Source organism: Pneumocystis murina (genome assembly GCF_000349005.2).
Source record: "Pneumocystis murina B123 chromosome Unknown supercont1.10, whole genome shotgun sequence".
Taxonomy (NCBI): domain Eukaryota; kingdom Fungi; phylum Ascomycota; class Pneumocystomycetes; order Pneumocystales; family Pneumocystaceae; genus Pneumocystis; species Pneumocystis murina.
In genome coordinates, this window is record NW_017802368.1 from 147,134 (window position 1) to 170,650 (window position 23,517).

General features: G+C 25.6%; 15 protein-coding genes across 15 annotated transcripts; 8 read left to right on the plus strand and 7 right to left on the minus strand.

Moving 5' to 3' along the window:
* Nucleotides 1-676: 676 nt before the first annotated feature.
* Nucleotides 677-2,981, plus strand: PNEG_03202 (hypothetical protein). Its single transcript, XM_007877074.1, has 12 exons — nucleotides 677-789; nucleotides 845-1,018; nucleotides 1,061-1,169; nucleotides 1,219-1,312; nucleotides 1,360-1,655; nucleotides 1,703-1,863; nucleotides 1,907-1,969; nucleotides 2,010-2,150; nucleotides 2,199-2,439; nucleotides 2,479-2,565; nucleotides 2,606-2,709; nucleotides 2,754-2,981. The coding sequence occupies exons 1-12, from the start codon at nucleotides 724-726 to the stop codon at nucleotides 2,862-2,864; spliced, it is 1,647 nt and encodes a 548-aa protein (XP_007875265.1). The 5' UTR covers nucleotides 677-723; the 3' UTR covers nucleotides 2,865-2,981.
* Nucleotides 2,982-3,245: 264 nt separating this feature from the next.
* Nucleotides 3,246-6,366, plus strand: PNEG_03203 (hypothetical protein; the record flags this gene model as incomplete). The annotated part of the gene is made up of 14 exons (XM_007877075.1): nucleotides 3,246-3,388; nucleotides 3,432-3,533; nucleotides 3,620-3,763; nucleotides 3,807-3,927; nucleotides 3,971-4,057; nucleotides 4,103-4,217; nucleotides 4,269-4,429; nucleotides 4,474-4,566; nucleotides 4,610-4,795; nucleotides 4,840-5,079; nucleotides 5,122-5,344; nucleotides 5,389-5,760; nucleotides 5,806-6,182; nucleotides 6,226-6,366. 14 exons carry the CDS (start codon nucleotides 3,246-3,248, stop codon nucleotides 6,364-6,366), a joined length of 2,505 nt encoding a protein of 834 aa, XP_007875266.1.
* A 770-nt stretch (nucleotides 6,367-7,136) lies between these two features.
* On the plus strand, nucleotides 7,137-8,226 carry PNEG_03204 (hypothetical protein; the record flags this gene model as incomplete). The annotated part of the gene is made up of 5 exons (XM_007877076.1): nucleotides 7,137-7,350; nucleotides 7,406-7,654; nucleotides 7,705-7,888; nucleotides 7,928-8,063; nucleotides 8,110-8,226. 5 exons carry the CDS (start codon nucleotides 7,137-7,139, stop codon nucleotides 8,167-8,169), a joined length of 843 nt encoding a protein of 280 aa, XP_007875267.1. The 3' UTR covers nucleotides 8,170-8,226.
* A 76-nt stretch (nucleotides 8,227-8,302) lies between these two features.
* Nucleotides 8,303-9,341, minus strand: PNEG_03205 (hypothetical protein; the record flags this gene model as incomplete). The annotated part of the gene is made up of 4 exons (XM_007877077.1): nucleotides 8,303-8,628; nucleotides 8,673-8,774; nucleotides 8,829-9,051; nucleotides 9,096-9,341. 4 exons carry the CDS (start codon nucleotides 9,339-9,341, stop codon nucleotides 8,303-8,305), a joined length of 897 nt encoding a protein of 298 aa, XP_007875268.1.
* A 663-nt stretch (nucleotides 9,342-10,004) lies between these two features.
* On the plus strand, nucleotides 10,005-11,293 carry PNEG_03206 (hypothetical protein; the record flags this gene model as incomplete). The annotated part of the gene is made up of 8 exons (XM_007877078.1): nucleotides 10,005-10,067; nucleotides 10,127-10,131; nucleotides 10,188-10,228; nucleotides 10,316-10,451; nucleotides 10,499-10,885; nucleotides 10,929-11,090; nucleotides 11,135-11,192; nucleotides 11,237-11,293. The coding sequence occupies 8 exons, from the start codon at nucleotides 10,005-10,007 to the stop codon at nucleotides 11,291-11,293; spliced, it is 909 nt and encodes a 302-aa protein (XP_007875269.1).
* Nucleotides 11,294-11,735: 442 nt separating this feature from the next.
* Nucleotides 11,736-12,408, minus strand: PNEG_03207 (sorting nexin-3; the record flags this gene model as incomplete). Its single annotated transcript, XM_007877079.1, has 5 exons — nucleotides 11,736-11,826; nucleotides 11,873-11,998; nucleotides 12,043-12,113; nucleotides 12,158-12,223; nucleotides 12,295-12,408. The coding sequence occupies 5 exons, from the start codon at nucleotides 12,406-12,408 to the stop codon at nucleotides 11,736-11,738; spliced, it is 468 nt and encodes a 155-aa protein (XP_007875270.1).
* A 162-nt stretch (nucleotides 12,409-12,570) lies between these two features.
* Nucleotides 12,571-13,607, plus strand: PNEG_03208 (hypothetical protein; the record flags this gene model as incomplete). Its single annotated transcript, XM_007877080.1, has 6 exons — nucleotides 12,571-12,752; nucleotides 12,799-12,826; nucleotides 12,871-12,986; nucleotides 13,044-13,107; nucleotides 13,151-13,298; nucleotides 13,348-13,607. 6 exons carry the CDS (start codon nucleotides 12,571-12,573, stop codon nucleotides 13,605-13,607), a joined length of 798 nt encoding a protein of 265 aa, XP_007875271.1.
* Nucleotides 13,553-16,648, minus strand: PNEG_03209 (hypothetical protein). Its single transcript, XM_007877081.1, has 16 exons — nucleotides 16,567-16,648; nucleotides 16,345-16,519; nucleotides 16,146-16,299; nucleotides 15,996-16,099; nucleotides 15,681-15,950; nucleotides 15,481-15,635; nucleotides 15,395-15,432; nucleotides 15,291-15,352; nucleotides 15,188-15,243; nucleotides 14,835-15,138; nucleotides 14,746-14,789; nucleotides 14,595-14,705; nucleotides 14,157-14,549; nucleotides 14,028-14,107; nucleotides 13,909-13,978; nucleotides 13,553-13,866 (listed from the first exon to the last, which is right to left on the minus strand). Exons 1-16 carry the CDS (start codon nucleotides 16,615-16,617, stop codon nucleotides 13,669-13,671), a joined length of 2,265 nt encoding a protein of 754 aa, XP_007875272.1. The 5' UTR covers nucleotides 16,618-16,648; the 3' UTR covers nucleotides 13,553-13,668.
* Nucleotides 16,649-16,727: 79 nt separating this feature from the next.
* Nucleotides 16,728-17,768, minus strand: PNEG_03210 (hypothetical protein; the record flags this gene model as incomplete). Its single annotated transcript, XM_007877082.1, has 8 exons — nucleotides 16,728-17,032; nucleotides 17,084-17,112; nucleotides 17,169-17,230; nucleotides 17,279-17,391; nucleotides 17,439-17,567; nucleotides 17,614-17,650; nucleotides 17,691-17,715; nucleotides 17,761-17,768. 8 exons carry the CDS (start codon nucleotides 17,766-17,768, stop codon nucleotides 16,728-16,730), a joined length of 708 nt encoding a protein of 235 aa, XP_007875273.1.
* Nucleotides 17,769-17,849: 81 nt separating this feature from the next.
* Nucleotides 17,850-18,396, plus strand: PNEG_03211 (ribosomal protein S16). Its single transcript, XM_007877083.1, has 2 exons — nucleotides 17,850-18,095; nucleotides 18,153-18,396. Exons 1-2 carry the CDS (start codon nucleotides 18,013-18,015, stop codon nucleotides 18,316-18,318), a joined length of 249 nt encoding a protein of 82 aa, XP_007875274.1. The 5' UTR covers nucleotides 17,850-18,012; the 3' UTR covers nucleotides 18,319-18,396.
* A 79-nt stretch (nucleotides 18,397-18,475) lies between these two features.
* On the minus strand, nucleotides 18,476-19,319 carry PNEG_03212 (hypothetical protein; the record flags this gene model as incomplete). Its single annotated transcript, XM_007877084.1, has 6 exons — nucleotides 18,476-18,651; nucleotides 18,707-18,825; nucleotides 18,879-19,035; nucleotides 19,081-19,156; nucleotides 19,201-19,238; nucleotides 19,289-19,319. The coding sequence occupies 6 exons, from the start codon at nucleotides 19,317-19,319 to the stop codon at nucleotides 18,476-18,478; spliced, it is 597 nt and encodes a 198-aa protein (XP_007875275.1).
* A 109-nt stretch (nucleotides 19,320-19,428) lies between these two features.
* PNEG_03213 (YjeF family domain-containing protein) lies at nucleotides 19,429-20,526 on the plus strand (the record flags this gene model as incomplete). Its single annotated transcript, XM_007877085.1, has 9 exons — nucleotides 19,429-19,440; nucleotides 19,489-19,556; nucleotides 19,601-19,695; nucleotides 19,752-19,769; nucleotides 19,818-19,903; nucleotides 19,950-20,096; nucleotides 20,149-20,215; nucleotides 20,261-20,384; nucleotides 20,427-20,526. 9 exons carry the CDS (start codon nucleotides 19,429-19,431, stop codon nucleotides 20,524-20,526), a joined length of 717 nt encoding a protein of 238 aa, XP_007875276.1.
* PNEG_03214 (hypothetical protein) lies at nucleotides 19,764-21,673 on the minus strand. Its single transcript, XM_007877086.1, has 7 exons — nucleotides 21,568-21,673; nucleotides 21,445-21,517; nucleotides 21,322-21,401; nucleotides 21,147-21,276; nucleotides 20,980-21,100; nucleotides 20,694-20,938; nucleotides 19,764-20,652 (listed from the first exon to the last, which is right to left on the minus strand). Exons 1-6 carry the CDS (start codon nucleotides 21,570-21,572, stop codon nucleotides 20,712-20,714), a joined length of 636 nt encoding a protein of 211 aa, XP_007875277.1. The 5' UTR covers nucleotides 21,573-21,673; the 3' UTR covers nucleotides 19,764-20,652; nucleotides 20,694-20,711.
* A 250-nt stretch (nucleotides 21,674-21,923) lies between these two features.
* PNEG_03215 (hypothetical protein) lies at nucleotides 21,924-22,627 on the plus strand (the record flags this gene model as incomplete). The annotated part of the gene is made up of 2 exons (XM_007877087.1): nucleotides 21,924-22,258; nucleotides 22,312-22,627. The coding sequence occupies exons 1-2, from the start codon at nucleotides 22,035-22,037 to the stop codon at nucleotides 22,625-22,627; spliced, it is 540 nt and encodes a 179-aa protein (XP_007875278.1). The 5' UTR covers nucleotides 21,924-22,034.
* Nucleotides 22,628-23,034: 407 nt separating this feature from the next.
* PNEG_03216 (30S ribosomal protein S17) lies at nucleotides 23,035-23,409 on the minus strand. Its single transcript, XM_007877088.1, has 2 exons — nucleotides 23,286-23,409; nucleotides 23,035-23,228 (listed from the first exon to the last, which is right to left on the minus strand). Exons 1-2 carry the CDS (start codon nucleotides 23,385-23,387, stop codon nucleotides 23,037-23,039), a joined length of 294 nt encoding a protein of 97 aa, XP_007875279.1. The 5' UTR covers nucleotides 23,388-23,409; the 3' UTR covers nucleotides 23,035-23,036.
* Between the last annotated feature and the right edge of the window lie 108 nt (nucleotides 23,410-23,517).

Genomic DNA, 23,517 nt, shown 5'->3' on the forward strand with positions numbered 1-23,517 from the left:
CTTTGAAATGTATTAGAGAATATAATTCTATTTATTTTATATTCATTTATTATGGAACTTTTTAAGAACAAGATATTTTATTATAACAAAAGAATCATTTATATAAGTTTTTATTTTTCATTTTTTATACAAGTAAAACATAAAGGTTTAAAACTATTAAAATTTTAATAAAAATTAACTTTTTTTCAAAATAAAGCTAGGTATTTTTTAAGAAATTAAAAAATAAAAGTATATCATTTAATTACAATAAATTATTTACAATTCTATAAAACCAAAAGATACTATAAAAAATTATTATAGATATAGTCTCATCTAGATAAACTAATTTTTTTTAAAAAAAAAACAAAAAAATACATAAATAATATTTCAAATGTAACAAGCAAATCAAGAATCTATTATTTAACTATTTTTAGAGTTTTTTTTATTTAATCTTATCGACCATTGAATTTTATCAGTTGTCTGACTTCAATCTAGAAAAAATCAGACTAAATAAAGGGAAATTTAATAAGATTAAATGAAGACCTATCAAATAGAATTAGGAAGGAATTAATGGCATTATATTATAAAAACATTGATATAATTGTTTTAATTTTTTTTTGGTATCTTTTTAATGTTATTAAACAATTATATTAAATCAAAAAATATAAAAGCTATAAACAAATATTTAGAAAGAGGTTTTTAAAATAGGGATATCAAATATCTTTATATGTTTTACAAATAAAAATGGATTTTGAAGATAATTTGAGAAAAGATGATAATATAGAAAAACCCGAAAAGAAGAATCATGAGGTGTGTAATTTCTTGATATTTTATTAGAAACAAATACGATATTGTCATTTTATAGGATTATTATATTGATGAAGCTCTCCTTTTTTTGATTGATGTTTCTTTATTACCAGAGTCTGATGAGGAAGTGAGTATAATTGCAAAAACAGCGCTGATTGCAGCCTATAAAATGCTTATTTATAGAGTAATTTCTAAACCAACTATTTCATTTGGAATATTGTTATATGGAACAGTAATAGTAAATAATTTAAAAATATTTGTTGATTTGGCATAGAAAGATACAAACATACAAGAATTTCCATTATATTCTAATTTATATTTGATATTAAACTTAGATGTTCAAAGTGGATCATCTATTAGGAATTTCAAAATATTATTATCAGGTAATTGAAAATTTTGATAAAGGTTTATGTTAATTGAAATAAAAAATAGATGATACAAAAGTGTCTAAAATAATTATCCCCACAACGAAACACATTAAGCTTTTTAATGCTTTAGAATATGCAAATAACATGTTTAGTCAGTTGTATGTTTTTATATTTTTATTAAATAATTGTTATACAAATTTTATAGGAACTCTTCATATAAATTAAAGAGAATATTTTTAATAACTCATAATGATGATCCAAGCTTAGGTTCTCAAGAATACAAAGATGCTACTATTGCTTCCTTTAAGAATTTATCTAATTCTGGAATTACAATAGAACCATTTTTTATTAATGGAAAAAAGATGTTTAATTTTGATAAATTTTATAAAGATGTATTATACATATCAAAAAATGCTGATAAAATAGAACATCATTTAACATATGAAATGCTGGATCTTGATCAAATGGTAAACACTATTTTAAGAAGACAGAGTCCTAAACGTTTAAAACATATCTTTTTTAAATTTCAATGTATAATATTAATTTAGGATTTCTTTTTGAATGTTCACTTCAAATTGCTCCAAATTTGGATATTGATGTTCGTGGTTATATATTATTTAGAAAAAGAGCGCCACTCAAAACTTATAATGTTTATATAAAGACAGAAGAACCGCAAATTGTTAAAACAGTGGTTAATTATGTTTGCCAGGTTTAGTATTTATATCTTATTTTTATTATCTTATCTGCATTAGGAAACGTCTGCTCCTTTAAAAAATGAAGATATAAAAATGGCATATGATTTTGGCGGAAAAAAAGTATATATTTTTTATTAAAAAAGGTTTATAAATATATTAGATTTTATTTTCCGAAGAACAAATGACTATATTACGTTTTTATGAGGATCCTATTATTAGGATATTAGGTTTTAAGTCATTAGATCAATTGAACTTTTGGGAAAATGTTCTTCCATCTTATTTCTTGTATCCAATAGATAAAGTAAGTTATTAAATTTCTATAAAACTAAAAAAATATAACATATATTAGAAAAATCCTGATTCTTCTAATCTATTTGCATCTTTGGCACGTACTCTTTATAAACTAAATAAAATCGCTATTGCATGGTTTCGTCCATATAAAAATTCAAATCCAAGAATATGTGCGTTAGTTTCCAATTTTAATTTTGATAAAAAATATGATAATTATGAATTCCCGAAAGGTCTTTTTGCTATTATTTTACCATTTTTGGATGATATTAGACAGAATCCTGAACAAGATTCTGTAAAAGGTATTTATATTTTAAAAATATACCTATTAATATCCAAAGCTCCCGATGCATTAATTGATAAAATGTCTGAAATTATAGAACATTTGATGATTCATTCATATAACCCATTGCACTATGAAAATCCAGGTAAATAAATAAAAATCGTCTTTATAAATTAAAATTTTAGGCATGCAATGGACTTATAAAAAATTATCATCAATAGTACTTGGTGAAGATCCTTCTGCAGATATTATTGATAAAACAATTCCAAACTATCATTTAATTAATAAGGTTAAGAATTCTTATATTTATTTTTTTATTTATTTAAAAAAAAGAAAGCAGGATCGTTTATTCTTCAATGGAATCAGCTTTTAGCAAATTTAAATGAATCACATGAAACAACATCTTATCCATTCAAAAGGCAAAGAATAGAGACTGATGATTAATTTTAATTTTTTCTTTTAAAAATAAAATCATAAATATTATCAATTTACATGGTTATAAAATTAAAAAAATCTTAAAAGCTTAAAAAGAATATATACTGGTAATTTTACAATAAAACAATCTATAAAAAGAAAAAAATGAAGTATATATTTTTTTAAACAAAGATTAAATTATTTTTTAGAAAATAAAAATCAAAATTTATTTTTTTTTTTGTTTTTAAACAATAACAAACTTATAAAACATTTATTAATATTATTTAACTATTTTTTTATAGATAGTTTAAAATCTTCTCTAGACGAATATTTTTAAAATATTTAAATTAGTTTCTTCAAAGTTAATATTAAAATAAAATTTAATGTGTTAACAAAATTAATATTTTATTCATGGGAAATTCTACATATTCTTTTTGTACTTCATCTCAACTACATTTTCCTATTCATATTAAGATTGGAACAATTGAAGGCAATCTTTCCGCAATATTTAATACTATAGATTATCTTAAAAATCAAAATGAAAATATAAAAGAGTAAAGACGGGACCTTTTGTTTTTATTTAATCTGAAAACATAGTTTTTTTCCAGATCTTTTTGTTACAGTTCAACTTTATTCAGACAATAAAGCTTTAACATTGCCAAGTAGGACACGTTACAAAAATTTTAAATATAAGAAAATGTGTGTGCTGGAAGAAGCTCTTTTTAGAATTTATATTTATTAAATTCTATTACTTTATTTAAAAAAAAGAATTAACAAGAAATTAGATGGAACGAATGGCTTTCATTTCCATTAAATTATTCAGATCTTCCATTAAACGCACAATTTGCAATAGTAATTAATGATGCTTATGGATCCAAATTAAATAAACCTTTTGCTAGTACAACAGTAAAGCTATTTTCGCCTGATAAGTAATATATAAAAATTAAATTGAATATATTAATGAATAAAAAGAACGTTAAAAATGGGTCTTCAGAAGCTTAATCTATTTATTGGTATTCCAGCAGATGGAAATAATAATTCATGTACGTCTAATGATATTTCTTTTCAAAACGAAATGAATCATTTAGAAATGGTATAAAAATACTGAAATATTTTTTAATATTTACTTTATATAGCTGGTTAAAAAGTATGAAGCAGGAGATATTCAAAAAGTTAAATGGTTAGACAATCTTGCTTTTCATCAAATTGAAAAAATACAACAAGTATAAAATCTTTATAATAATTTATATTTAAATCCAAATATTTAGAAACATCTTGATAAACTTGAGTCTTTAGTACTTTGTATTGATTTTCCTCAATTTGACTTTCCTATTTTATTTTCAGAATACGAATATCCTGCTACTCTTGCTTTTTCATTTAATGGTTAGAATATTTAATAGTCTTTATAATATTCTTTAATTAATATTATTTTAGAAAAACCATCATCGTCTAAACTTATTCTTACACCTCCAGATCCTGAATTATTTAGGGAAAATTTAATTGAGACTAAATATAGATGTTTAATAAGATCACATAAAAATGGGCCATTAGACAGAGAGCTAAAACCTAACTCTAATATAAGAGATCAACTTAATGTGCGTCTTTATAAGTATATTGATCATTATCTAAAAAATCAAAGATAATAATGACATTTCCACCAACTCAAGAATTGACTTCTGAAGAAAAAGATTTAATATGGAAATTTAGATTTTATCTTACTCGAGACAAAAGGGTACTTGATTTCATATTAAAATATTTTTTTAGATATTTTATAGGCTTTAGCAAAATTTCTTAAAGCTGTTGTATGGACAGATGTCGTTGAAGTGAAACAAGCCCATGACCTCCTCAGATTATGGACTGAAATTGACATTGATGATGCTCTTGAGTTACTTGGCCCTGGATTTAGAGATGATATTGTTAGAGGCTATGCTGTAGATAGACTAAGGAAAGCAGACGATGAAGTAGATTTTTCCATTAAAATTGATTCGTTTATAATTAAATTTAGGATTTGATGTTATATCTTCTACAACTTGTTCAAGCTCTTCGTTTTGAAAATCCTATTTTAGAAATATCAAAGATAAATAACTATCCATCATCTCTTGCTTATTTTTTAATTGAAAGAGCTATTAAAAATGAAGTACTAGGGATTAATTTTTACTGGTACTTAATGGTTGAATGTGAAGATAAAACAGGTGGAAAATTATTTTCAGAAATTGCTTATCAATTTATGGCTAATTTAATGGAGGTTGTTAATATTGTTCCTATTTTATTGCTTTATTAATTTTAGGTTCCAAATGGTTTAATGCGGCAGAATATTTTAAAAAGACAGGCAGAATTGCTGGCATCATTGTTATTTATATCTAAAGAGGTTCGTTCTATAAAAGAATCACGTCCTAAGAAAATCGAACGTCTTCGTTATTATCTTTCCAATCCAGATAATCGCTTAATCAAATTCGAACCACTTTCATTGCCTCTAGATCCTTCTATTTCTGTTGTAGGAATAATTCCAGGTTACTTTTTTTACTATACTTTTTCAATTTTTAATTTTATAAAGCTGAATCAACTGTGTTTAAAAGTAGTCTTTTACCTCTTCTTATATGCTTCAAAACAACAACTGGATCATTATATCCCATTATTTTTAAAAATGGTGATGATTTACGACAAGATCAGTTAGTTATACAGATGGTTTCTCTTATGGATAAACTTTTACGTAATGAAAATCTTGATCTTAAATTAACTCCATATAAAATTCTTGCAACTGGCGTAAATCATGGTGCTGTACAATTCATACAAAGTAAAAGTTTAATGTCATGTTTAACTGAATATCATGGAAGCATTCTTGCATATTTTAGATCTAATAGTCCTGATAATTCTTCAGAATTAGGCGTTAAGGCAGAAGTAATGGATACTTATGTAAAAAGTTGTGGTATTTAAATTAATATAATTTAAATATTATTAATGATTTTTATAGCAGGTTACTGTGTAATAACATATTTGCTTGGCGTTGGTGATAGACATCTTGATAATTTGCTTCTGTGTCCTGATGGTATGATTTTCAATATTTTTATTTTTTCGTACAATATTATAGGCCATTTTTTTCATGCTGATTTTGGTTTTATTCTTGGAAGAGATCCTAAACCATTTTCACCAGCAATGAAGCTTTGTAAAGAAATGGTAGAAGGAATGGGCGGTGCATCGTCTTCATATTATTCTCAATTTAAATCTTATTGTTATACTGCATTCATTACATTACGAAAATCTGCAAACCTTATTATAAATTTGTTTGCATTGATGTTGGAATCTAACATTTCTGATATTAAATTTGAGCCAGATAAATCTGTATTGAAGGTTGTTTTATATATATATAATTTATTTTTTTTAATATATATAGGTCAAAGAAAGGTTTTGTTTAGAAATGACTGATGAAGAGGCAATAAAATATTTTCAACAACTTATTAATGATTCTGTTTCTGCATTTTTTCCTGTTCTTATAGATAGAGTTCATAATATCGCACAATATTGGAGAAGCTGATCATAACCTATTTTACAAATAATTTAATTATTTTTAATGTAAGTTAACTTTATATTTGATTCTTAAAGTAAAATATATTAGTAATATATATATATACTAAAAAAACTTTAATTTTTGCAAAATATTTTCCCAATTTTTCCATTGAATCATTTATTCAATTTCAATCTTATACTATTAATTATAATACATAATTATACTTCAATGAAGATAAAACACACAGAAAAATAACCTTTCATTTAAGGTTGTTTTGTTTCAGAAAATTAAAACTTTAAAGATAGATTTTGAACAGAGATCTGAGAAGTATATTTAAAGAACAATATTTGAATCTTTTTTCTATTATAAATAATAAAGATTTTTTGAGATGATGAGAAATATATCCTTTAAGACACACAAACCATGACTTTTCTGGTTTATGTTGATGATATAACGTAGTTTTCAAGCAGATAACTCAAATATTCTAACTCTTAATTATTTATAGAAAAAGATATTTTGTAGTGATGACTTAAGCCAAATCCAAGGAAACATTAATTATTGTTTACTTTGAAAGAAATCAGAGAGGTCTGAGCAAAATATTCATCTATACTCTTAACAAAAAAAAAAACTATTCAATCATTCTAATTTAAAAAATATATACACAAAATAAATCAACTATTTTTCAATAAGGAAATGAAAAATAATGCAAAATATTGTATTTTATTCTCTTACCCTTTGTCTTGGGTAAGTTTAGACTCGTAGATCGATCGATATCAAAACTTAAGTAAATTTATAAGATGTTTGATAAATCTTCTAAGGCTTTTATAAAACAAGATCCATTGCCTCCAGATTATGGAACATCCCGTCCATATGATAAAGGTTTTGGGGAAATTATGTTTGATGGATACGCACCTTTATTAGATCAACATCATATAATTCAGGAAAATGAGATTCCAGAGGATTTTAAATATGGGACAACAGTTAATCAATGTGATATTTCTATAAGAATGGGTAGGATTAATAGAAGAGGATAAGGGGTTAAAGAAAAACTGATTTTAGAGATTAGATTTTGTTAGAAAAGTTTATTCTATACTTTTTTTGCAAATTGTGGGATCAGTTTTGGTTTCAGGAGTTTTAACAACGAATAAGATGTTAAGAGAATATATTGTATCCAATCCTGTGATTATTTTTTTTTCAATGTTTGGAAGTATTAATACTTTACTTTTTTTATCATGGAAAAGCCGTTCATGTCCATTAAATTTCTATCTTCTAGTTTTATTTACATTGTTTGAGTCATCTACAATTGGAACTATAGGTTTATAGTTTATTTTATTTGTGTAGATTTATTAATACTTATGAAAATAGTTTCTTATTATAACAGTAATGTTATTTTAGAAGCACTTTTGATTACTACAGGAATATTTTTGGGATTGACACTATTTACGTGGCAAAGCAAATATGATTTTAGGAGTATAGGAGGTTACCTATATTTTGGACTTATAGTATTTTTATCAGGAGGATTGGTTTCCTTTTTCCTCCCTTATAATAGGTAATTCAATAATTAAACGATTTTTTTTTTACATTCTAGAACATTTGATTTATTATATGCCATGTTTGGGGCTCTTATTTTTATAGGATACATATTTTATGACACTTCAAATCTCATGAAACATTTATCTCCAGAAGAATACATTGCTGGAGCAGTTTCTCTTTATATAGATATCGTAAAGTTCCATTTTAATATTATAGACTATTTTTTAACATAATTAGATAAATCTTTTCTTCCAAATTTTGAGTTTGATTGCAAAATTAAATGGTGATAATGAGTAAAAAACAACTTGTTCAATTTTCCTATTTTTAATAAGTATTTACTATTCCTATCGGCGCTTCAATAAAGTATGTTTTTTAAAATTGTTTTTTTTGGTATTTTAATATTTCATTTTTTTATTAAAAAAAGTATTTTTTAAAAAATATCATCTAAAATAAACTTTCCCAAATTTCCCGTTCGATATTTTTTAATAAGAAAAGTTGCAGCTGTATAAATATTAGGAATTCCTCCTTTTTTAAGACAGCCTGTAGCTATAGCGATTGCATTTAATAACTCCTCTACATTGTTCGTAGGTTGCTTCATTTTAAATGGAGTTAAATATAATTCTGGGTTAATTAAATTAATACGAAATAATAGATAGTCAGCAACTGTAATAATGTCAATAATGTTGTCTTTTATACAGCCAACTAATGCTAATTTTAAAAATGTAATAGGATCATTTATAGAAGGTATCATAATTCCTATAATAAAATAAAAAAAATCATCAATCTTATCCTAATCTTACCTGGAGTATCTATACAATATACTAAAGGTTTTTTTATAATTTTAATTTTTTGTGTTATTTTTTTTGTAATACCAGGTTGTGCACCAGTTTTTACTGCCTTTCCTGAAACATAAACAAATAAGTCATAATGAAACAAATATTTCAAAGATAACATACGATTTTTCTGATACATATCAATTGATCGTAGTCCTATATGACGAAATGAATTTAAAAGTGTCGATTTTCCAACATTTGGCATTCCAACCACCATTACATTCATTCCTGATATCTTGTTCAACTTTAATGCCTTTATTCTTATACTTTCACATATTTTCTTCATTGATTTTGGATCGTTTATACTACAGAATATCCCATTTTCATAAAATTTTTCTTGAAATTTCTATTTTCTTTAAAAAAATACTTTTCCCTCCTTTATTAAAATACCCTTTTGCTATCACAATCTAATAGATCATATTTGTTAAATATTCTTATCTTTTCCTTTTTCTCAATTGCCTTATTTAATAATTTATTTTCACAAGAAATAGGAATACGGGAATCTCTTGTTTCAATCACCAAATCAATATCATTTAAAAGATCTTTAATATCTTTTAATCCTGAAAACATATGTCCTGGGAACCAAGATCTTTTTAAGTTATAATGATAATTATATCTAGGTAAAAATATTGTCATAAATGATTTTTTAAATTTAAAAATTAAACTCTTAGAAAAATATATTAAGTCTCCCAAAAAACAATATATTCCTCATTTTTCATCTTATAAATTGTTAAAAAACATTCAAATAAAATATTATCATTAACAATGTACCTTATAATTTTTAACTAAAGATTAATACCTTATATAACTTTTAAATAAAAATTTTTAATAAATCTTTAATAATTATTAGAAAAACCTTTTATTTATATACTTTTAAACATTTTTAAACAATATTTTTAATATTAAATTTTAACCCTTGTATAGCACTATTTTAGAATAAAAAAGTTTATAAACATAATAAACTAATAATATTTACACTTTCTATAATAAATATTCTTAAAAAATAAGCACTTTCTCTACCTTATGACATAAAAGTCATAATAAGAACTAAAGTATAAAATTTTTAAAATATTTAAAAAAATAAAAAATAAGTATTTAGGGAAACATATTGTGGTTGCTTCATTATTACTGTTTCTTATAATTTAAGATTTATAATCTTATTTTTAAACAACTGAAGAGAGTGACGTTATTTTTCAACTGCTTAAAAAACATCTTTTTTTAAAAAAGTTATTTAAATGAGAAGTTTTTATTAAATTCTATGTTATAAGCATCTTAAGATTTTATTATAAAGTTTTTTAAATGACAGAAAATTCTTCATATTCATCATTTACGTCTGAAACAGAGTTGCGTATGTTGCCTTTGGTAAGTTTTGTTTTATTTGTTTTTAATATTTAATGAAAATTTCTTATTTAAATAAATAGACATGGTAAATTTGATACTATATATATATATATCTTGAATTTTTTTTCTTATTTAAATTAGCTCAGGACATACACGTCCAGTGATGCATCTATCTTTTTCTCGTTTACTTGAAAACAATCAATATTATTTGATATCTTCATGCAAAGGAATTTTTTTCATTTGAGCTATTTTTTCTTAACGTCTGATAGATGGGAATTCTATGCTTCGAGATGGTATTACTGGTGATTGGATTGGTACATTTTTGGGACATAAAGGTGCTACATGGTCATCAAGGTTTAACAAAGATGCTGATAAGGCGGTGACTGGTTCTGCTGATTTTTCTGCGTAAAAAAATTGTATTGGATTAGATATTGTTTATGATTTAAATATAGAAAAGTATGGGATACATATACAGGGAATATGTTACAATCTTTTTCTCATGAACATATTGTTCGATCAGTAGATTTTTCATATAATTCAAAAGAAATTGTTACTGGTGGTCATGAGAAAAGGATTCGTATATTTTCTTTAAATTCACCTTTAACACCTATTTTTGATTTATTAGGACATAAAGGTACTATTAAAAATGTTACATGGATGGATAATGTCATTATATCATCTGGAGATGATGAAAAAGTACGTTGGTGGGATCTTCGAATGTTAAAAGAGGTAAATACTTTTGATGCAGGAGAGTTTGTTACAAATTCTGAAAAAAGTCTTGGGGAAGAATATCTTTTAGTAGTAGCAGGCAAAAAAATATTTTTTGTTGATTTTAAAACGTAAAATATATAGACAAAAAAGAGCTTTAATTTATTTTTATAGACAAAAAAGTGTAAAAACAATTGTTACCGAATATGATCTTTCTAGTGTATCTCTTCATCCTGAAAAGACTAAATTTGTTACAGGTGGAAGTTCTCAACCTTGGGTTAGAGTTTATGATTTTAAAACAGAGAAACAATTGAATGTTTATAAAGGACATCATGGGTATTTACATGATTATAATATATTATTTATGCTGACTAATTAAGGCCTATACATTGTGTTAGCTTTAGTCCTGATGGTGGATTATACGCAACAGGTTCTGAGGTAATTTTATACATTATATTAAAAATTTAAATAATGTAACATAGGATGGTACGATAAGATTATGGAAGTCACAGCAAGGTCCATATGGTCTATGGCAATAAATTTAATTGTTTGGAAAAATTAAAATGTTGATCATTTAATGTTAAAAAATTATATTTTTAATATCGAATTATACTAAAAATTCTGATATTTTTTAACAGTTCAGTATTTAAATAAGGCTCTATTACATTATATTTGATTATTTTTTTAAAAAAAAGACATCAATAAATATAACTTATGTTTAATCGGCTGCATTAAATGCCGCAAATCTATTATCTTAACAGTCTTCATTTTCTAGAATGTAATATTGAAAAAATAGTTACAGAATGTATTATTTTGTTAAAAAATAATTATATAAAAACAATAAAAAACAAACTTATACACAATTTAAAGTCAAATTGTTTTCTATAAAATAGCATCAAACATTTCATAAAAATAAAATGTTATCAGGTAATAAGAGTAGGGTATTATAAAATAATATAAATCGTAGATAGTATTTATGATTTATTTCCAAATATTAGCATTCCATTGAGGATCTTGAATAAAAGATGATAATGCCTTACTTCCTGTCTGTAAAAGAGGATGCCCCGCAACTCTTATTCATCATTCAGATTCTTTAATCTAATTAAAAACAATCTTACATTTGTAAAAAACGTTCAAGATGATCTCGCCGATGTTCAATTACTTCATCAGAAAAACGATTCGTAAATACTTTTCCTGGAAGTGGAGGTATTAATACTCTTGAGGATTCCCTCTCAAGAATGTTTCTAAAACATATATAACCTTATTTTAAAAATAAAAAATTATTTACTTAAAATCTTCAAATTCTGAATATCTTCGACGTACTGATGAATATTTCATTTTAAACGCTGGAATATTTGTCTTTCAAACTTAAAAAAAGTATTCTTTTAACTTGTTTTACTAACTCTACATATAATTTCATAATCCGTGTACATTCCACGTCCAATACCATGAGTAATTGGATTTTTCACCTAAAAAAACACATCAATACCAAAAACTCCTCAAGAAAAGTCCAATAATTCCTAAAAAAACTCATTTCTACCTCGATTTCTAGAAAATTTTGCGGTGGTTCATACCAAGCATCTTGTTGAACTTTACGCTCGCAAAAAAGCTCTAAATTTTGAGAAAAAGACAGAAAAGCCTTTGATGAGGGCATATTTTATTACTAAAAAATATTTTATTTCTTCTAAATTATAGCCAAATTAGCCCAGTAGTCATTAACCTCTTTTTCTTTGATGTTGAGATCGTACAAAATGTTGACTTGGCTTAACGACGGTGAACGTCAAAAAAATTTTTTATGAAAGAAAGGGTTAAAAAAATGTCACTTGAGAGGTCTTTAGATAGTATTATTAATTCAGAAAAGGTCTTTGATAATACTGGAGAAAGTTCTTTTTTTTTCTGTTTTAATAGCCCTTATAGGCGTTTAGAAATTCGAGATTATCAAGATGGAAATCAAAACGACTATTTTTTAAAAAGGATAGGGTTAATATGTATTCTAAGGTATTTAAGGACCTGAATTATGTATGTTTTACTTATATGTATTCAGGCATGTTTTTTTTCTGCGTTTTTTAGGCGTATTTTTGAATGATTTTTGACTTTTATACTTTTTTTGAAATAGCCTATTGATTTATATAAAAGAAATTATAATGAACCATGGACTCATGATCTATATGAGGGATCAGGAGAGAAATCATCTATTGGTGTCTCAAAACAAGCTTATAAGCAAGTGCCAAAGTATGATATTTTTCATTTCTTTTTGATTTTGGTATATTTGAAAACTAAGGATTTAAGGCCTTTGTCATATCGTGTTAAGGTTGAAAATCTTCATTATGAACTTACAGAGGATGATTTAAATGTAAAAAAAAGATTTTTTTATTGATTAATTTTTAAGATTGAAGGGTTTATTTAAACGAATTGGTCCTGTTAGTAAGCTTAATATTAAATATGATCGTTCAGGTCGTAGCACAGGAATAGCTTTTGTTAGTTTTGAAAGAATTGAGGATGCACATAATGCAATTAATCAATTTAATGGTGCTAATGCTGCGGGTTTTTATTAAAAAAGGGCTATTTATTTAAATATATAATTTTTCTTTAGGCCAGCCGATTACGTTAACGTTGGATTTACAACCATCACGTAAATCACAAAGAAAATCTGATTCTTTATTTGGTCGTATTAGCAATTTTAAAGTTGATCCTTATCGACGTAAATTATTCAATAATTATAGATCATATAGAAGGTTAGAAGGCGAATATAAGACTCAGGAGGATTTAGATAATGAACTTGACAAATATATGAATGTTGCGATACAGTCTTCAAATGATACAGAAAAGCCTATGGTAATTGATGAAAAATAATTTTTATAAAAAAATGAATATATCTTTCATTACATTTATTTTTATTAATAGTATTATTTTTTTAAGAATGTAATATTTCTGAGATTTCATTAATTAATGATACTATTCGTAATTCTTTAAAATTATTTTTGCATTTTTGTGTAATCATTTCAATTCTGTCTATATATATATATTTGGACTTTTTAAGTGTATATAGAATTGTACCAAGTGCTACCAATGTTCGATAAATACACTCTGAATCGTTGTCTTCTGATAAAATCTAGATGTATAAATACTGATCAATGTTATAGGAAGTGTTTACTTGAAATATAGGCTCTATAAAATTAATTGCATTTTGTGCTGATGATTGTTGATAAAAAAGAATTGAAAAGCTAATGCTAAGTTAAAAACAAGGAATTTTTGTCATTTTAGAAAAGATACTTTAAATATAAAGTACTAAGCGCGATCTTGATATTACGATCAAACAAAATATTATAAATATTGAATATTTTAGTTTTTATCTGTAAAAACAATTAAAAAAATAATTAATCCAATTATGAATATTAAAACCTTCTCAAGATTTTGATAAAGTATTTTTCTTCCAGAATCCTTCTCAAATAAATTGACTAAAGCCTTAAGAGATAACATAATATTATTTCCAATTATTTTTTCTGAAAATGCTAAAGAATCATTTGAAAGTCCACCTTCTATAATTATATCGATTATCGATTTTACACCGTATTTATATGAACTAGTTTCTTCAAATCTTTCGCAAAATATTCTTAACATATCTAACCCAGGAAACCTTTTATCATAGGGCCAAATGTTTGCTAATTTAACAATTAAATCTAAAGAGTCTAAAACCATATTTTTAGCAGGAAATTTCCCTTTAGGATCTTTAAGACATTCAGCTATTGTTTCTAAAGTTAAAACTTCTTCCGGATTTAAAGAAATATTTTTGTGCTAAATTATATCAAATCACACAAGTCAATAAAAAAATCAAAATACCTCCGATTTTTCAAAAATAGAATTAAATTCCATGCATTTTTGAATTGATCCAAATATGTTTATTTGCTTGAATGATAAAAAGCTAGTATGAGGTAAAATTTTTTTAGAAGGCTAAAAATATCAAAATACAATTTAAATGTTTAATATTTACTTCTGAACTTTCAGAACAAGATCGACCAGGAATATATCTTCCAGCTAAAACAAAATAAGACATGTTTTTACGTTTAATAATAATCATACTAGAATATGGGTCTATGAATGAGCTTTGTTCTCCTATTTCAATTCTTTTTGTATTCTCCTGTATAAACTTTGCAATCTTGTCAAGATAATCTATTGAAAGTTGATGGTTTTGTATAAATTGATAAGCAACCTCATAAGGATTTTGATTTACATTATATGGCAATTTTAATGGCGGTAATCCTTCTGCAATATCGACATCAAAAACATAATCATATTCCTGGCCATTATAAACTTGCTTTTGTGATGGTGTAGCTACATCAACAACTTCTCCAACTTTATCCCATGCCATTTTAGAAATATTCCACTACTATAGTTAAGATTTCATGTTATCTAAATATAGTTCTATAGCCTACTTGATATGCTTCAATTATATTATTTGCTTTAATCATAATAACTTGATTTTTTTTTCCTTAATTTAATAAGTTTATCTATATTTATATAAATTATATCTTATACCTTCTTTCTGAAGTGCCTCAATACCAGGAAGCTTCTCCTTATTTATATGATCAAGATTGTTACTATTTTCTTTTAAAAAAATGAACATTTAATTTAATACATACGTAGAGATTTTATATGAAGCAACACTTTTATTAAATTCCTATTAAAATATTATTATTTATAAAACGCCATAAATTTATTTACTGACATATATTTCTTCTTCAGAAGCCATTCTTTCTTTATCTCTTGTAAATATCCTAATAATACCATCGCTTCCTCCAGTAACAATATCATCGTTTTTAAGAACAGTAACAGACCAAATACTAACAGCGGGATGAATAATAGTTTGAACACATTTCCCATCTGTTTTATCTGAATTTATAGATACAACTTCAAAAAAGATTATACCTTTCCATATTTTAACTGATCTATCTTCCCCAGAAGAAATAAGTTCCTTTGTAGACAGCATAGATAGAGAATACATAAAGGAACGCCCACTTGTCATTTCTAATATTTGTTCTCCTGAAAATGACCATATACGAATCACACCATCATTTCCACAACTACTAAATTCTGTATCTGATATTTTACATATACTTCTAACACAATCCGTATGTCCCTTAAATAACGCAACCTGAATGCCATCTAACCAAAGTATTATCGTCTTATCTGCTGATCCTATATTTATTTTAAGCCGAAATAAATTTAATAAAATCAAAATACCTGTAAGAAATCGATTTTCATCAACTATTAAGACTGTCCAAACAGCTGCAGTATGCCCCTCTAACGTATATAGACATTTCCAATTCTTCCATACTTTTGCTGTTCTAATAAAACTTAGTAAACTTATTAAATTCATTAAAAATAATCAACTTATCCCAAGATCCAGATATAATCATTGCATTTTCTGTAGCATGTAAAGCACAGACATTTCCTTGATGCCCAATCAACACATAATCGGGCTCTATATACTTATAAGGATCATAAACAGCAATTAATTTGTCCTGTCCTCCACTAACTATAAGACCTAAAGATAATAAGGCTTATATAGCACATATTTTATAATAATTACCATTTGGGTATTTCTCTGAACATTTAATAAATGCCAAGCTATTAACATATCCAGAATGCATTGAATAAATATTGGATTTAATTGTAGATTCTTTAGAAATATTCCATGACCGAACTGTACCATCTCTTGATGCAGAAAAAATTAAAGATTCAGAACCTTCACAAACAACTTTAACCTAAAAAAGATTATAGACACTCAAAAAACACTATAAGATTAGAATACGTCCTGACTATGCCCAACAAAGCTCTGTGAAAGTACATAAAATTGAGACATTATGAAGAAAAGATTGATAGACGGGGTTAGGGTTTTGTTTGGCGAGAAGAGCTGTAATATATATCAATAGAATGAATGAAAATTAATGGATGTTCAAGTTTTAATAATTTTTATGTTGAATATTTTTCTAATAAAATCTGTTTTCGTTTTTGAAGTAAAAACTCTTCTATTTCTTTTTGATTTGGAATATATAGATCAGGGATAGAGTACCAATCCTGCTTTGGATCTCCTTCAGTGCTGTTTAACATAGCTTCTATACTTTCTTTTTCTCGTTGTTTTTCAAATTCTAAAAGTTGATCGTCATTTTCATCCTGATATCCAAAATATGACGCATTTAAAGTTTTATATAATGTTTCAGATATTTTTGGTTTAGGAGGAGGTTTTGGAACCAATTCATCGAAAAGCTCTTTTACACCTTTACATTATATTAAATTTCAAAAATTTAAAAAATACTTTTATATTTTACCTGGTAATTCTTTTGCACGACCAAAATATCTATTATGATAAAAATCAGTATAAAATATTTAAAAACATCTAATAGAAAGAATTACTTATATCCTCTGTGTCCTGGAATTTCTCTGCCTTCTGCATCTACCATTTTAGGGCCAAATCTCTAAAAAATAGCTTGAGATAAAAACACTTTTCGACTCAATATAAATACCATATAATTAGGGCCCTGGAGATTTCGAAGTTGAATCTCCCACATATGCTTTTCTCGCATCATTTTATTAATATCATCATTAAGATCACGGATTTGATAGTCTGTTAAACTTGCTAATAATAAAATAAATATATAAAATATTGTTTTGAAACAATATTACGATCTTGTATCTTCGAAATCTTCCTATAAATCTCTTTTACTACCTGTCCTCTCCATTTTTCACACGCCTGAATCGAATTAACTTCTGTGATTAATTTTGGGCGACGCTGAGATCCTGTATCAATAATTCCTTGAAAAATAAATAAGTAAAACAAGATGTACTTCATATTTCTAACCTAATTCTGCTGCCTGAGATGCTCTAAAACGATAAAGCTAAACTTATTAGCAAAAAAATAATAAAAAATTATTTAACCATAGATTGTGCTTTTTCACTATTTCTAAAAAAATTAAAATAGGTTAAAACCTTAAGAATACTATCAAACCTTGCCATATTATATGATTTAAAGACTTAGAATATTTATTAAAAGATAAATACAAAAAATCAAGATTTTATGAGGTTTTCGATAAGACTTCAAAAATTTTAGTATAAAATATTATAGAAAAATATGCTAAAAAATATATAAAAAGTTAATTCATAATAAAAATATATTGATTTTTCTGTATTTATTAGAATATTTATTTTATTTTTTATTTTGTGGCTTTTTTTGGTGAAAAATATTAAATACTGAGGTTAAATGACAATGGTTGTAAAAATTCGATTGCAGAGATTTGGAATTAAGAAATATCCATTTTATCATATTGTTGTTTGTAATGCAAGGTATTTTTGTGTTTTTGTGTTTTTGTTTTTTGATAAAAAATATTAAAAAGAAAATAGAACAGCAAGACAATCTAAACCAATAGAAAAATTAGGAACCTATGATCCTATACCTCGAGAAGATGGTACTAAAAATATGGAAATTAATTTTTTAAGAACAAAATATTGGCTAGGAGTTGGTGCGCAACCTACTGATGTCGTTTATAAACTGCTTGAAAAGGTTTGATTTATAATTAGATTCTCTTTTTTTTATAAAAAAATCAGATTTCATTACTACCACCTAAACCCCGTTTTAAAGATAAAGGAAAAGAATGATATACAAACATAGTATTGTTGTATAAATATTTATGTTTAATTGTATATTTTGAAATAAAATTTGTTTTTTAGTTATCTTCATCTGTTTCCAATTCACTTTCTAATGCACTTTTTCTTGGCTCTAGTTCCTCCATTTCTTCCAAGATAAAGCGAGTCGGTAGTCGAGGAAGAGCAATATCACAAACACGTTCTTGATTTAAAAGATGATCAACAAATTCATCAATATAACTTAAACCATATAACCCTATATATAGAATATTATTAAGGGAATCTATAAATTGTTAAATTTCCAAAAAAACCTGTTGAATATCTAATTCGCAATTTTCTATAATCATTAAGAAATGGTTCAAGAATAAGATAACATTCTTTAGCAGGAAATGTAAGTCGAATATAAAATGCGGCAAGCGCCTGAAGATATCTTTAATTCTTAATATATATATACCACAAATATATGATATGTATTTGACATACTTAAAATCATTTGCATAGAGATATTCTAAAATAATTTCTTTTTCTGGCTGAAGTTGTAATAATTTAAATGTTAAACATAAAAATTCCGTAGGTCTTTGATTTAAATATTGTCCTCCAATATATTTCATCTTAACTGCTCGATCACAAATTGTTGCTGCTATTTTTATTCATTTTTTTTTTTTATATATAAAAAAATGTATACCAGTTAATCCAAAACACATTTCTTTATAATATCTACATTCAAGAATTCTCTCTCTAATTATTTTCTCAATAAGGTTCTTAAGGTTTTTAATTTTTTTTCTATATAATTTCTCTTTCTTACAACAGGATTCATAGAATGTATAGATTGTTCCATATAAGCTAGAGGTTATTATATAAAAATAAACAGGAGAAAGAGGAAAATAACAAACATTCATCTTTTCTAGTTTCAGAGGCTTCCATGGTTTAAACTCTCTAAAAATATTAATTTAATTAAAAAAATCTTGTCTTAAATATAATTTGATTAACCAGAACTTTAAAAAGATAAGATTAAAGATAAAAATATTGAAAAATGGTTTTTCAGGTTTTTTAAAAAAATTTTAAAAAAAGATAAATTTAAAAGAATATTTAGTCATTGAATAGAGATCTATCTTGTTTGGTTGATAAAGAGCTTTTTCTTAAGGGTTTTTCAATTGATCAGTAAGGATTTTTTTTTAGAAAAAAAAAATAAATAATTTATTAAGATTGATGGAATTGGCGGGTTTAAGTGTTTCTCAGGTTATTTATGATGTTCATCCTTTGGAAAAGGGTTCTCGTATCTTAGTTCTTGCAGGACCAGGTAAGTTTTCGGAGAAAAATCATGAAAAATGAAATAATTTATATTAATATTTTAAGGAAATAATGGAGGAGATGGTTTAGAATGGATTTGAATAAGTTTGAATTATTGATGTTTAAATATAGGTCTTGTTGCTGCAAGACATCTTTGGCATTATGGTTATAAATTGTCAATTTATTATCCAAAGAAGGGTAAAAATGAGCTATTTGATGTATGCGAAAATTAATGTAGGATTGAAAATAATGAATTAATTGTAGAGATTGTGTATCCAACTTGATGAACTGTCAATTCCTTTTGTTAGTAATATTTCATTAGCGATGAAAGAAACAGATCATATTATTGATGCAATTTTTGGTTTTAACTTTTCAGGCGAAATAAGGGATCCATTTATTGAAGTGATTGAAGTAATTGTTTACTTATATTTGCATTTTTATGTTTTTTTGTAATTTTTTCTAGATGCTTAAACATACGAAAATACCTGTCACAAGTATTGATATACCGTCTGGTTGGGATATTGAAAAAAGTAATTTATGAAATATTTGTTCAAATTCTAACACTTTTATTACAGATCCTTTCGAAAATGGAGGAACCGTTCAATGGAATCCAACTTTTCTTGTTTCACTAACCGCGCCAAAACCATGCAGTCAATATTTTAAAGGACGACATTTTATTGGCGGAAGATTTATTACGCCGTATGATAAAAATTGTAAGTTATATAGTAATAATGGCTTTAGTTCAATCATGAAAAAATACAATCTTAGCCTTATAAAATATGATGGTTATAAACAATATGCCGAAATTACTGGAATTCCTATTGAAAATGATTTCAAATAAAGTCTCCCTTTTCTTTTGAATATCTGAAAATGCTCAGATATTAATATATTTGATTATTTGTATAAACTTAGATTTCGAAGAAATAAAATTATTCATTTAAAATTTTTAACAATTCATGTTAACTTTCTAAATAGTTTTATTTGAAAATATTAAAAATTATTCCATACTATTATTAAAATCTTGATTTATTTGTCGTTTTTATCTTTTTCATATTTACTTTTCTCATGATTTTTTCGATGATTTCCATGATTACTTTGATTTTCTTCATCCGAATGACTTTTTTTTTTGCTTTTTTTTGCCTTTTTTGATTCCCTTTTACGTTTTTTTATAATATATGAACGCATTGGATCATCTATATCGATTCCTTTACCATAATCCTCCTCATCCGACTCTTTTTTTGTTTTTTGTATATCTTTATATGTTAAAATTTAATATATAAAAATAATCACATACCTTGATACAAAATTGGTGGTGCTGCATTCATTCCCAGTTTTCCTGATTCTTCGTCATCGCTATTTTGTTTAGGATGTCTATAATTCAAAACATGATCGACTCTTAATGTCCTTCCAAGAACCTATAAAAAAACAATGAATAAATTTTTATATACTCCGTTGTTATACTTTTGCTCCACTCATATTATCAACCGCAAGAATTGTTGAACGTTGATCTTCATATTTTAAAAAACAAAATCCCTTAGATTTCCCCGTTTTTTTGTCTCGCACAAGATTTATATCCAATGGCTCCCCATACCTTCATAATAAATAAACTATTTATTTTCTATACAACTGTTCTTACTGGCTAAAAATACAAATAATATCTCCTTCTGTTAATTCATATGGTAAGCCGCCAATATAAATATATGCACTATCTTTATACTAAAAAAAACATCAAAAAATGTCCATAGAGCATGAGACGTACTTGAGCGTGCCATGATTCTGATTCTGATGCTCCAATTTGAGCTGCGTTAATTCGAGTAATTTCTCGGACTATACTTTATTTTTTTTTAGCTCTTTTTTTTTGGGAAAAAAAATATAGTTATACTTCATTATCCTTAAAAACAGATACAACGTCTTAAATAAGTTCGAATTACTGCTTAATTATGTTTTTTCTTTTAAATTTAATCTACCTTTATATCTTTTTTTTTTTTGGAGGTTGCTTGTTACTATGGATACGCCTATCGTAATACCTGAAAATTACAGACAAGCAAACAGTATTAGTTAGTCATGAAATATTAAGAACCCCCATTAAAATCTTGCTATTTCATATGTAACATCATTTATCTTTAATCCATTTTTAAATTTAGTCTTTTGCCCTAACCCTCCTATTCCCCAGATTTACCCGCATAAAAATGACCGACGATGATTAATAAAGATATAGACGTTGATTCAGATATTTAGTAATTCTTGGCAGCGCCGTGCGTATTGCCATTTCTATAAAAGTACTTTTTGATAATTTATATATATAGTTTATTTTTGTGCAATTTCTTTTGTTTTTAATATATCTTAGTGATGATTTCTCGCAGAAATTCACTTGATTTCGCTTTGATTATATCTCAAATTATCGCATTCCAATCTTTATTCTATCTTTCTCAGACAGTTCTTATACAGTTCATGCTTTATGTTTTAGAAAAACCGGTTTCTTTAGATTATATTTTTGATTTTCATAAAATAACACTTGATAATAATGAGTCAGCTGTTACTGGTTTGGTTTGGGATATAAATAGTATATTTGGGTACGTTTCCAAAAGGTTGAAATTATGCTATATCATGTACTAAGTTTTAAAAGTGTTCTTATTATTTTTTTTGTTGTTCGACGATCAAAGCAGGTGCTTGATTTCACATTGACAATGCATTTTATCCACTTCATTATTGTTTTCTTTTATTCTGGTTCCTTACCAACTAATACATATTGGTGGATTGTCCAGATTATCAGTTGTATATTTATATGTTTGGGTGGTGAATGGATATGTATGCAAAGAGAATTAAAACCTATTTTCTTTGGAAGCTGGCAAAACCTTCCCATGATAGAATCGAACCCGAATATTGAACAATATGAACTTGATAAGATTGATGCTCAGAAACATTACGAAGCTCTTTGTTGATGTTAATTTTGTTTTATTATTGGTCTCTATCTTGATGGTTTTATTATATATATAATTCGAAGACAGATAAACATATCAATATTAAAAAGATACTGTTTTTAATAGTGCTATAATGTTGCAATAATGTTTTATAAATTAATCATTTATCATTATTCTTAATTTCAGTTCTTTTTATATTTGCGAAACCATTTAAACAATTGAATCCATCGGTGTTATGAAAAGGCTTACGTATTCCTATAATTTCTCTTTTTTTAACGTCTTAGCTTATATACAAATATATATTTGTATATAAATGTTTATAGAATATGTTCATGTTTTATAGGTGTAGATGCATACTTATAAATATATAGAGGATTTTATGACCTTAATAATAGATCTTTGAAAATTATATATATATATATATAGTTGGCTACTTGTTAAGTGTTAAATCATTTGCTTGATCTATTGTATCTTGAGAAATTTTAGCTTTTTGAAGAATCTCCGCAACAGAAAATCGTTTTCTAGCAGATAATGGCCGACATGCTTCTATTCTTACTAAATCACCATTTTTGCATACAGAACCTTCGTCATGTGCTAAATAATTTTTGTGTAAAGTAATTAACTATTTTATGATTAATTTTTTATTTTTATTGAAAAAAAAAACAATTAAGATACATACCTTATGAACTTTTGGATGTAAAATCTTTCGAATTACTTTGACTTTAACAGTCTTCTTCATTAGTCCTGATGAAACAACAATACCTTTAAAGTTTTGTCTCATTTTATTCAAATTCGATTTTTTTTTTGAAAAAAGTCGTTTTATAACTTAAAAAAATATGAAAAATAATTGTTTTTATTATCGCAAAGACATATATTTCGACCATTCATGAAGTATACCATTTTATTATGAA

Coding starts and splice junctions, on each gene's coding strand:
- PNEG_03202 (XM_007877074.1), top strand. CDS start 724: ATGGATTTTGAAGATAATTTGAGAAAAGATGATAATATAGAAAAACCC. Junction 790..844: donor CCGAAAAGAAGAATCATGAG/GTGTGTAATTTC, acceptor GTCATTTTATAG/GATTATTATATTGATGAAGC. Junction 2,440..2,478: donor TGAACAAGATTCTGTAAAAG/GTATTTATATTT, acceptor TAATATCCAAAG/CTCCCGATGCATTAATTGAT.
- PNEG_03209 (XM_007877081.1), bottom strand. CDS start 16,617: ATGTCTCAATTTTATGTACTTTCACAGAGCTTTGTTGGGCATAGTCAG. Junction 15,139..15,187: donor ATATAATTGAAGCATATCAA/GTAGGCTATAGA, acceptor TAACTATAGTAG/TGGAATATTTCTAAAATGGC. Junction 14,790..14,834: donor ATTCATAGACCCATATTCTA/GTATGATTATTA, acceptor ATTTTGTTTTAG/CTGGAAGATATATTCCTGGT.
- PNEG_03211 (XM_007877083.1), top strand. CDS start 18,013: ATGACAATGGTTGTAAAAATTCGATTGCAGAGATTTGGAATTAAGAAA. Junction 18,096..18,152: donor ATTGTTGTTTGTAATGCAAG/GTATTTTTGTGT, acceptor AAAAGAAAATAG/AACAGCAAGACAATCTAAAC.
- PNEG_03214 (XM_007877086.1), bottom strand. Junction 21,402..21,444: donor CAGAATCATGGCACGCTCAA/GTACGTCTCATG, acceptor TGTTTTTTTTAG/TATAAAGATAGTGCATATAT. Junction 20,939..20,979: donor ACCACCAATTTTGTATCAAG/GTATGTGATTAT, acceptor TAACATATAAAG/ATATACAAAAAACAAAAAAA.
- PNEG_03216 (XM_007877088.1), bottom strand. CDS start 23,387: ATGAGACAAAACTTTAAAGGTATTGTTGTTTCATCAGGACTAATGAAG. Junction 23,229..23,285: donor TACATCCAAAAGTTCATAAG/GTATGTATCTTA, acceptor ATCATAAAATAG/TTAATTACTTTACACAAAAA.